We start from the raw sequence: 11505 nt of genomic DNA, 5'->3' as shown, positions 1-11505 counted from the left end.
GATACATGATGGACAATGTCAGTGTCAGTTGGTATCTCTGTGAGCCAACCCGTATGTAAAGAGTATGCAAGCATGACTGAAGTCGCTTTGGATAAAAGCGTCTGCTAAATGGCATACAATTTATTACAGCGGAAGAAAATTGTAAACTCAACACGTAAAGTGGTGGTCCCATGTTTCATGAGCTGAAATAAAAGGCCCCAGAAATGTTCCATACGCACAAAAGGCATATTTCACTCAAATTTGTAAATTAGTATTTCTTCTTTGCCAAGATAATCCATCCACCTGAGAGACGTGGCATATCAAGAAGCTAATTAAACAGCATGATAATTACACAGGTGCACCTTGTGCTGGGGGACAATAAGAGGCCACTTTAAAATGTGCAGTTTTGTCACACAACACCACTGATGTCTCATGTTTTTGTAGCGAGTGTGCAATTGGCATGCTGACTGCAGGAATGCCCACCAGAGCTGTTGCCGGAGAACATCCATTTCTCTACGATAAGCTGCCATCCCAGGCCCACCCATGGCTGCACCCCTGTCCAGTCATGGGAAATCCATAGATTAGGGCCTAATGAATTTATTTCAATTGACTGATTTCCTTATATGAACTGTAACTCAGTAAACATTTTGAAATGGTTGCATATTGTGTTTATATATATATATATATATATATATATGCAGTATATGTAATAGTCACCAGCTGAGAGTCTGCTAACATGTGAAGCTACCTGTTATGTCGGGTTGCAGTTCAGATGGAGCTGGGTTGACAAAATTATTTAGCTGCTTCTACTCTAAAAATTCATGGCATTTATAGCCAATCACAACAGACCAGAATCACCTCTTAAAAAGTATGAGCTTTTTGAAGTTGATTTGACAATGTGTCAGACTGGCAATTATGGCTGAGGCTGTTAGCACATCAATGCCAAATCAGTTATTGTTTTGATACGTCTCATAACATAATAAGTCCTAAAACCGTATTTTCATCAAACGTTCCTTCAAGACTGCATCTAAACTGCGGTGTACTTTGTATATTTTATATATGACAGCTTGGCTGTTTCTGTTGGGTTTTTGTTGTTGAAAGACTGAGGTAGTAACAGTACTTGAGATACAACAACATGTGCCAAAGGAATTACTTAATTGCCATCTGTCCTGGAATGAACCGGATAAGCTGGATAAACTTTGATCACAGGTAGGGCCTGAATTGTATTAGATAGCAATTTAAACCTAACTTCCCTGTAGTGGGTTGGAGAACAGGAATAGAAAGGGATAAAGGACGCGGTTGTAATGACACATGTACACATGTACAGTCGCTATTTCATACTGTACTCTGAAGAGATTGGCCTTTACCTAACTTCATCTGAGGAAGAGGATGACCCAGCAGGGACCTACAGCAGCTATGGAGGAAAGGCTCAGCTGTCCCATCTGCTTTGAGTTCTTCCAGGACCCAGTGAATCTGAAATGTCAACACAGCTTCTGCCGCAGCTGCCTGGAAACACCAACAAGGATTCAACAAAAGCAGCGCGAGTGCCCAGTCTGCAGGGGAAGGAATTCCATAGACAATATCCAGCCCGCAATGTCTAATATGAAACTGAGGAACATAGTGGAGGCCTACCTGCAGGGAGAAGAGAAGAAGGGGAGTGGGGGGAGAGCAGTGGGTCTTGTGGTGTGCGCCAGACATAATAAGAAGCTCAGGTTTTTCTGTGAGGAATGTGAGGAACTTGTTTGTGCTGTGTGTGTGGAGACTGAGCGGCATGTCAAGCATAAACACCAGCCAGTGAAAGAGGAAGCGCAATGGCGTAAGGTACTGTGCTACAGCTGGAAGACAGATCTACTTGCAGTCTTTTCCTCTTGCTAACCGAGTTGCATTTGGTATTAGATAAAAGTACCAGTACAGGATAGCTGAGAAACCAAATCTACCAACCAAAAGTATTTTTTACTTCGATCCATCATTTTTCTACTGTTACCCCTCCCTACTTCTCCACCACTATCCCCACTCTCTTCCATTATCTACCCAGAGGGAAATCACTTCATTGATCTACAACCTTCCCGAGAAACTGGAACTGGACATAAAGCAAGCGAGAGTCACAAGAAAGTGTGCAGCACAATACATCAAGGTATGTCGCTAGCTAAATTCCACAATATTACAAAGATAGGCCTATTACAAAGATATTACATAGACATGTACCTATGCGATATCTATCTTACTCTACTGTTCCATCTTCCAGACCCAGGCCCAAACCACAGCAGGACAGATCAAGAGTGAGTTTGCGAACCTCCACCAGTTCCTGAGAGTTGAGGAGGAGGCCAGACTGGCAGCTTTGAAACAGGAGGAAGGGATGAAGACAGGGTTACTGACCGAGAGGATCACCCGTCTTGCCAGCAACATGACCTCACTCCCAGGGAGGATCTCAGACATACAGACCAAGATGAAGACCGATGACATCTCGTTTCTACAGGTCACACTTTATTTTGCATGTCACAACTGTTCAATGTACTGAGGCTTTCTCAATCAAATATATTGTTCTGTACTGAGGTCCACATGTGTTCTTGTTTCAGATGTACAAGGACTTGAAAGACAGGTATGCAACATTACAATGATAATCAATAGTCAAGTATCTGATCAGTCACCAACACTATTATCATGCAATGTCTGTACTGACTGTCATTTCAGGGCCAAGTATACATTGCAGGATCCAGAGCCTGTATCGGGGGCACTGATAGACGTGGCCCAACACTTGGGAAACCTGAGGTTCAAGGTCTGGAAGAAAATGCAAGAGATGGTGCAATACAGTGAGTACAAAGTTTTATAAGCAACTGTCCACGCATTTGAGGTCATTGACTTGCTTCAATGACGCAGTGAAATGATCAGTTACTAAACATTATAGTACAATATCCAGGCTCCAGTGTCAGTCATTCATGCCATGAATCACGACTGAAGTAACAATAAAATGTCACCGTTCTGAGCTAGTCTGATTACTGACAATAAAACAGATGAATGTTCTGATTCCTGAATGACAAACTGCTGACTCATGTTCTGTTCATACAGCCATAACATCCATGTATCTGACCTGGTGTCCAACTAACCTGTCCACTCCCTCTGTCTCAGCCCCTGTGACCCTGGATGTGAATTCAGCCCACCCTGATCTACTGATCTCTGGGGTCCTCCTGGAGGTGAGTGACAGACGATCGTCCCAGCCTGTGCCTGATAACGCGGAGCGATTCGACAACTCAGTGAGCGTGCTGGGCTCTGAAGGCTTCTACTCAGGCATTCACAGCTGGGAGGTGGAGGTGGGGCCTAAGAAGGCCTGGACCCTGGGAGTGGCCAAAGAGGGTGTGGCCAGGAAGGGCAATGTGATGGTCAGCCCAGAGGGTGGGATCTGGGCGATGGGGCTGTGGAACGGGGAGGAGTATAGCGCTGGAACCTCCCCCCTGGGTACCCCTTTGGTCCTGAGTAGGAAACCCCAGAACGTCAGGGTCAAGTTGGACTATGAGAAAGGAGAGCTGTCCTTCTATGACTCCAGTGACATGTCACTCATCTATATGTTCGAACAGAGGTTCACAGAGAGACTGTTCCCCTACTTCTCTCCCTGCCTTAACTCCGATGGCACTAACCCTGGAGTACTGAGTATCTGCCCTGAGAAGGTGTTTGTGACTGTGACACCTGCTCACTAAGGATATTTTCTGGTGATACTACTTTACGATCACTCACCGAAGTGTCTGTCTTGGTAAAGTCTGTCACAGTGACTCTAGTGGTGACAGTGATGTCTGTGACACCAATGTGTATTCCGAAACTTTGTCTGGGGCACTTTCCTGTTAATTAATTTATTGAGAGAATGTGTCATGAATTCCCTACTTTTTGGTGGTATGTTCAATAAAATTACAGTTAGAAAAAAATAGTTCCAAAAGGGTTCCCTTTTTGGTTCCAGGTAAAACTATTTCGGGTTCCATGTAGAACTTTTGTGGAAAGGGTTCTAGATTAAATCTAAAAGGGTTTTACCTGGAACCAAAAGAGGTTCTTCAAAGGGCTTTCCTATAGGGACAGCTGAAGAACCTTTTTGGTTCTAGATAACACCTTTTTTCGAAGAATGTACAGTTGTGGCCAAAAGTTTTGAGAACGACACAAATATTAATTTCCACAAAGTTTGCTGCTTCAGTGTCTTTAGATATTTTTGTCAGATGTTACTATGGAATACTGAAGTATAATTACAAGCATTTCATAAGTGTCAAAGGCTTTTATTGTTGATGCAAAGAGTCAATATTTGCAGTGTTGACCCTTCTTTTTCAAGACCTCTGTAATCCGCACTGGCATGCTGTCAATTAACTTCTGGGCCACATCTTGACTGATGGCAGCCCATTCTTGCATAATCAATGCTTGGAGTTTGTCAGAATTTGTGGGTTTTTGTTTGTCCACCCGCCTCTTGAGGATTGACCACAAGTTCTCAATGGGATTAAGGCCTGGGGAGTTTCCTGGCCATGGCCCCAAAATATCAATGTTTTGTTCCCCGAGCCACTTAGATATCACTTTTGCCTCATGGCAAGGTGCTCCATCATGCTGGAAAGGGCATTGCCTGTCACCAAACTGTTCCTGGATGGTTGGGAGAAGTTGCTCTCGGGAAGATGTGTTGGTACCATTCTTTATTCATGGCTGTGTTCTAAGGCAAAATTGTGAGTGAGCCCACTCCCTTGGCTGAGAAGCAACCCAACACATGAATGGTCTCAGGATGCTTTACTGTTGGCATGACACAGGACTGATGGTAGCGCTCACCTTGTCTTCTCCGGACAAGCTTTTTTGCCCCAAACAATTGGAACGGGGATTCATCAGAGAAAATGACTACCCCAGTCCTCAGCAGTCCAATCCCTGTACCTTTTGCAGAATATCATTCTGTCCTTGATGTTTTTCCTGGAGAGAAGTGGCTTTTTTGCTGCCCTTCTTGACACCAGGCCATCCTCTAAAAGTCTTCGCCTCACTGTGCATACAGAATGCACTCACACCTTCTGCTGCCATTCCTGAGCAAGCTCTGTACTGGTGGTGCCCCGATCCCGCAGCTGAATCAACTTTCGGAGATGGTCCTGGCGCTTGCTGGACTTTCTTGGGTGCCCTGAAGCCTTCTTCACAACAATTGAACCGCTCTCCTTGAAGTTCTTGATGATCTGATAAATGGTTGATTTAGGTGCAATCTTACTGGCAGCAATATCCTTGCCTGTGAAGCTCTTTTTGTGCAAAGCAATGATGACGGCACATGTTTCCTTGCAGGTAACCATGTTTGACAGAGGAAGAACAATGATTCCAAGCACCATCCTCCTTTTGAAGGTTCCAGTCTGTTATTTGAACTCAATCACCATGACAGAATGATCTCCAGCCTTGTCCTCGTCAACACTCACACCTGTGTTAACGAGAGAATCACTGACATGATGTCAGCTGGTCCTTTTGTGGCAGGGCTGAAATGCAGTAGAAATGTTTTTGGGGGATTCAGTTAATTTGCATGTCAAATAGGACTTTGCAATTCGTCACTCTTCATAACATAACATGGAGTATATGCAAATTGCCATCATACAAACTGAGGCAGCAGACTTCATGAAATTAATATAATTCTCAAAACGTTTGGCCACGACTGTAGTGTATGATACAGTACATTCAGCAAATGTTCAAACCCCTTGACTTTTTCTACATTTTGCTACGTTACATCTTTATTCTAAAATTTATGAAAAGAATGTCCTCATCAATCTACACACATACCCCACAATGACAAACAGGTTTTTAGAAAAATCTGAAATACCTTTTTACATCAGTATTCAGACCCTTTGCTATAAGACTCGAAATTGAGCTAAGGTGCATCCTGCTTCCATTGATCATCCTTGAGATGTTTCAACAATTTGATTGGAGCAGCTGTGGTAAATTCTATTGATTGGAAATTATTTGGAAAGGCACAAATCTGTCTATATAAGGTCTCACAGTTGACAGTGCATGTCAGAGCAAAAACCAAGCCATGAGGTCGAAGGAATTGTCTGTAGCGTGCAGAGACAGAATTGTGTCAAGGTACAGATCTGGGGAAGGGTACCAAAAAATGTCTACAGCATTGAAGGTCCCCAAGAGCACAGTGGCCTCCATCATTCTTAAATGGAAGAAGTTTGGAACCACCAGTATTCTTCCTAGAGCTGGCCACCCGGCCAAACTGAACAATCGGGGGAGAAGGGCCTTCGTCAGGGAGGTGATTAAGAACCCGATGGTCACTCTGACAGAGCTCCAGAGTTCCTCTATGGAGATGGGAGACACTTCCAGAAGGACAACCATCTCTGCAGCACTCCACCAATCAGGCCTTCATGGTACAGTGACCAGACGGAAGGCAGTTCTCAGTAAAATGTACATGATAGCCCACTTGGAGTTTGCCGAAAGGCACCTAAAAGACTCTCAGACCATGAGAAACAAGGTTCTCTGGTCTGATGAAACCAAGATTGAACTCTTTGGCCTGAATACCAAGCGTCATGTCTGGATGAAACCTGGCACCACCATGTTTTTCAGCGGCAGTGACTGGGAGACTAGTCAGGATTGAGATAGAGATGAACGAAGCAGAAGTACACAGAGATCCTTGATGAAAACATTCTTCAGAGCACTCAGGACCTCAGACTGGGGCGAAGGTTCAGGACAACGGCCCTTAGCACACAGCCATGACAACTCAGGAGTGGCTTCGGGACAAGTCTCTGAATGTCCTTGAGTGGCCCAACCACAGGCTGTACTTGAACCCGATTGAACTGAAAGACCTGAAAATAGCTGTTTTTCCATTTTAGAATAAGGCCGTAAAGTAGCAAAATGTGGAAAAATCAGGGCGTCTGAAGACTACTTTTATCCAATGTAAAAAACACAATTTCAAATGTTGCTACATAAGACTGAATCGACCAATCGGTCACATATTACAATAAATACTATGGTTAAAATTGGCATGAATAAAAACATGTACCCATTCCATTTGAGGACAAATACACTGACAGCTGCGCCACACAGGTTACAAAAAAGTTGGGAAGACATCTTCGATTGTCCAATCCCATGGCACTTGGTTTATGAACTGATATACAAAACAACGATTGATTCAACAATCCATTTTAAATTATTATACAAAATTCTTGCTACCAACAAAATGTTATATATTGTAACTCAATGGCCAGTTTATTAGGTACACCACCCAGTTCATGAACATGGTTCACTCCTACAGACAGTGAGTCAGATGGCTATATAAAGCAGGCAGACAGGCGTTGAGGTATTCCGTTACTGTTCGATTGAATGTTAGAATAGGCAAAACGAGTGACCTAAGCTACTTTGAGTGTGATATGATCGTCGGGGCCAGGCACGCCAGTTCCAGTATCTCAGAAACGGCCGGCCTCCTGGGCCTTTCATGCACAACAGTGTCTGCGGTTTAACAAGAATGACGCGACAAACAAAAAAGATCCAACAGACGACCACACCGGGTTCCACTCCTATCAGCTAAAAACAAGAAGAAGCAGCTCCAGTGGGCACATGATCACCAACTCTGGACAGTTTAATAGTGGAAAAACATTGCCTGGTCTGACTTTCTTGTTGATGGCAGAGTCAAGATTTGGCGTAAGCAGCATGAGTCGATGGCCCCATCCTGCCTTGGTGTCAACGGTACAGGCTGGTGGTGGTGGTGTACTGGTGTGGGGAATGTTTTCCTGGTACACGTTAGGTCTCTTGATACCAACTGAGCAACGTTTGAATGCCACACCTTGAAGAATCCATTCCCCCGAAGACTCTGTTCTGGAGGCAAAGGGGGTCCGACGCGGTAATAGATGGGTGTACCTAGTAAACTGACCAATGAGAGTACATCTTTACCATGGCGTTCCAAATGAAACATGTTACTTTTAAAACGTTATAAGCATGATGTCTTATTCGGTAATTCACAGTTCAACATGCTCTTCTGTTACTTGCTAGAGAGCACAGCTACAAAAGACAATATAAGGAGAATAAACAAAGGGGGTGGATCGGCTGGATCATCTAAATGTAAGAGTTCTTGGGAACAGCAGGAATGTGGATGATCCAATAAAACCGGTCTGTTCTGATTAAACAGAACGGTCTGGAATAGTGTGCTGGTATGCAGCTTTTTGATACTGCATTACATGACCAAAAGTATGTGGACACCTGCTCGTCAAACATCTCATTTAAAAATCATGGGCATTAATATGGAGTTGGTCCCCCCCTTTGCTGCTAAAACAGCCTCCACTCTTCTTGGAAGGCTTTCCACTAGATGTTGGAATAAGAGCTTTAGTGAGGTCAGAAATTCATTAAAAGGTGTTCGATGGGGTTAAGGCCAGGGCTCTGTGCAGGCCAGTCAAGTTTTCCCACACCGATCTCGACAAGCCATTTCTGTATTGACCTCGCTTTGTGCACGGGGGCATTGTCATGCTGAAACAGGAAAGGACCTTCCCCAAACAGTTGGCAAAAAGTTGGAAGCACAGAATTGTCTAGAGTGTCATTGTATGCTGTAGCATTAAGATTCCCCTTAATAAGGGGCCGAGCCCGAACAATGAAAAACAGCCCCAGACCATTTTTCCTCCACCAAATCGGGGATCTTAGGTTTGTGTGCGGCTGCTCGGCCATGGAAACCCATTTCATGAAGCTCCCAACGAACAGTTATTGTGCTGACGTTTCTTCCAGGGGCAGTTTGGAACTCGGTCATGAGTGTTGCAACCAAGGACAGACCATTTTTACGCATTACGCGCTTCAGCACTCTGCAGTCTCATTCTGTGAGCTTGTGTGGCCTACCACTTTGCGGCTGAGCCATTCTTGCTCCTAGACATTTCCACTTCACAATAACAGCACTTACAGTTGCCCGGGGCTTCTCTAGCAGGGCAAAGATTTGACAAACTGAGTTGTTGGAAAGGTGGCATCCCATGACGGTGCCACATTGAAAGTCACTGAGATCTTCAGTAAGGCCATTCTACTGCCAATGTTTGTCTATGGAGATTGCATGGCTGTATGCTCAATTTTATACAGCTGTCAGTAACGGGTGTGGCTGAAATAGCCGAATCCCCTAAGTTGAAGGGGTGTCCACATACTTTTGTATATATAGATATATATATATATATACAGTGCCTTGCGAAAGTATTCGGCCCCCTTGAACTTTGCGACCTTTTGCCACATTTCAGGCTTCAAACTTAAAGATATAAAACTGTATTTTTTTGTGAAGAATCAACAACAAGTGGGACACAATCATGAAGTGGAACGACATTTATTGGATATTTCAAACTTTTTTAACAAATCAAAAACTGAAAAATTGGGCGTGCAAAATTATTCAGCCCCTTTACTTTCAGTGCAGCAGAAGTTCAGTGAGGATCTCTGAATGATCCAATGTTGACCTAAATGACTAATGATGATAAATATAATCCACCTGTGAGTAATCAAGTCTCCGTATAAATGCACCTGGACTGTGATAGTCTCAGAGGTCCGTTAAAAGCGCAGAGAGCATCATGAAGAACAAGGAACACACCAGGCAGGTCCGAGATACTGTTGTGAAGAAGTTTAAAGCCGGATTTGGATACAAAAAGATTTCCCAAGCTTTAAACATCCCAAGGAGCACTGTGCAAGCGATAATACTGAAATGGAAGGAGTATCAGACCACTGCAAATCTACCAAGACCTGGCCGTCCCTCTAAACTTTCAGCTCATACAAGGAGAAGACTGATCAGAGATGCAGCCAAGAGGCCCATGATCACTCTGGATAAACTGCAGAGATCTACAGCTGAGGTGGGACACTCTGTCCATAGGACAACAATCAGTCGTATATTGCACAAATCTGGCCTTTATGGAAGAGTGGCAAGAAGAAAGCCATTTCTTAAAGATATCCATAAAAAGTGTCGCTTAAAGTTTGCCACAAGCCACCTGGGAGACACACCAAACATGTGGAAGAAGGTGCTCTGGTCAGATGAAACCAAAATTGAACTTTTTGGCAACAATGCAAAACGTTATGTTTGGCGTAAAAGCAACACAGCTCATCACCATGAACACACCATCCCCACAGTCAAACATGGTGGTGGCAGCATCATGGTTTGGGCCTGTTTTTCTTCAGCAGGGACAGGGAAGATGGTTAAAATTGATGGGAAGATGGATGGAGCCAAATACAGGACCATTCTGGAAGAAAACCTGATGGAGTCTGCAAAAGACCTGAGACTGGGACAGAGATTTGTCTTCCAACAAGACAATGATCCAAAACATAAAGCAAAATCTACAATGGAATGGTTCAAAAATAAACATATCCAGGTGTTAGAATGGCCAAGTCAAAGTCCAGACCTGAATCTAATCGGGAATCTGTGGAAAGAACTGAAAACTGCTGTTCACAAATGCTCTCCATCCAACCTCACTGAGCTCGAGCTGTTTTGCAAGGAGGAATGGGAAAAAATGTCAGTCTCTCGATGTGCAAAACTGATAGAGACATACCCCAAGCGACTTACAGCTGTAATCGCAGCAAAAGGTGGCGCTACAAAGTATTAACTTAAGGGGGCTGAATAATTTTGCACGCCCAATTTTTCAGTTTTTGATTTGTTAAAAAAGTTTGAAATATCCAATAAATGTCGTTCCACTTCATGATTGTGTCCCACTTGTTGTTGATTCTTCACAAAAAAATACAGTTTTATATCTTTATGTTTGAAGCCTGAAATGTGGCAAAAGGTCGCAAAGTTCAAGGGGGCCGAATACTTTCGCAAGGCACTGTATATATTGTGTATAGTTTTTGAACTGAAACCGTTTTTAAGTTAGCATAAAAGCTCAAAATAAAAAAAACTATAAATACATTTCCACAAAAGTTAAATTTCAATGGGAGTTATTTGGATATGCCAATGCTCTTGGACCGTTACAGCTACAAACACCAAACCAATATTGACACACAAACTGACTCAACTTAGCTTGTAAAAAGATTGTTGATAGCGTTTGTACTTTTGGAGTACTTAACCATTTTCAAAATAAGGAGTATGAACAAGAACGCGCTCCGTTTAAACGCGCAGTGAAGTTCTCTATAGCAACAGCAGATGTCCATAATGCTGTGGATGGTCAAAAAAGGATGAGTCCGTTTTTAGGATCCATCCAACTACATCAATATCTGTCAGGTGTGTGTAACTATACAGTCTTTCTGTTCAATCAGGAGTCCTTAAACAGTACACTGGCACAACTTGTTCCACAGGCCATGAACCCATGCAGAGCAGCTGTCTATACCGAGGCTCATGATGGCATCTGAAGATATACTTTATGGTATAGGGCATAGAGAAGACCCATCATAACGGCAAAGGCGTTGGGGACGTACCGCAGCTCTGGGAGGACGGTGTGCTAAGATCACTACATCGTAGATGATTTCCTTGAAGAATACATTTTCTCCACCATTTTCAGTCACAATTAGTATTCTGATGTTCACCCCCTTTGTGGTCTGCTCTTCTGGATGAGTGGGCTACAGGACAACACAAAATAACCAATTACTAATGTACACATAGCCCTGAGTATATTAGTCACA

The 11505-nt window shown here is 43.5% G+C and overlaps 1 protein-coding gene across 1 annotated transcript; it reads left to right on the top strand.

The window, feature by feature from the left end:
- Positions 1–1368: 1368 nt before the first annotated feature.
- LOC115112725 (nuclear factor 7, brain-like) lies at positions 1369–3844 on the top strand. The gene is made up of 6 exons (XM_029639747.2): positions 1369–1800; positions 2015–2113; positions 2225–2455; positions 2556–2578; positions 2671–2789; positions 3106–3844. The coding sequence occupies exons 1-6, from the start codon at positions 1369–1371 to the stop codon at positions 3669–3671; spliced, it is 1470 nt and encodes a 489-aa protein (XP_029495607.1). The 3' UTR covers positions 3672–3844.
- The last annotated feature ends 7661 nt before the right edge of the window (positions 3845–11505 follow it).

The sequence above is a fragment of the Oncorhynchus nerka genome, linkage group LG28 (assembly GCF_034236695.1).
Source record: "Oncorhynchus nerka isolate Pitt River linkage group LG28, Oner_Uvic_2.0, whole genome shotgun sequence".
In the NCBI taxonomy this organism is placed as follows: Eukaryota; Metazoa; Chordata; class Actinopteri; order Salmoniformes; family Salmonidae; genus Oncorhynchus; species Oncorhynchus nerka.
This window is presented reverse-complemented; position numbering and strand designations above follow the sequence as displayed.

What these genes read in the sequence shown, in the direction of transcription:
- LOC115112725 (XM_029639747.2), top strand. Translation starts at nt 1,369, where the DNA reads ATGACCCAGCAGGGACCTACAGCAGCTATGGAGGAAAGGCTCAGCTGT. An exon ending in GTGCAGCACAATACATCAAG is followed by an intron (nt 2,114 to 2,224) that starts GTATGTCGCTAG and finishes TCCATCTTCCAG; the next exon opens with ACCCAGGCCCAAACCACAGC. An exon ending in ATGACATCTCGTTTCTACAG is followed by an intron (nt 2,456 to 2,555) that starts GTCACACTTTAT and finishes TTCTTGTTTCAG; the next exon opens with ATGTACAAGGACTTGAAAGA.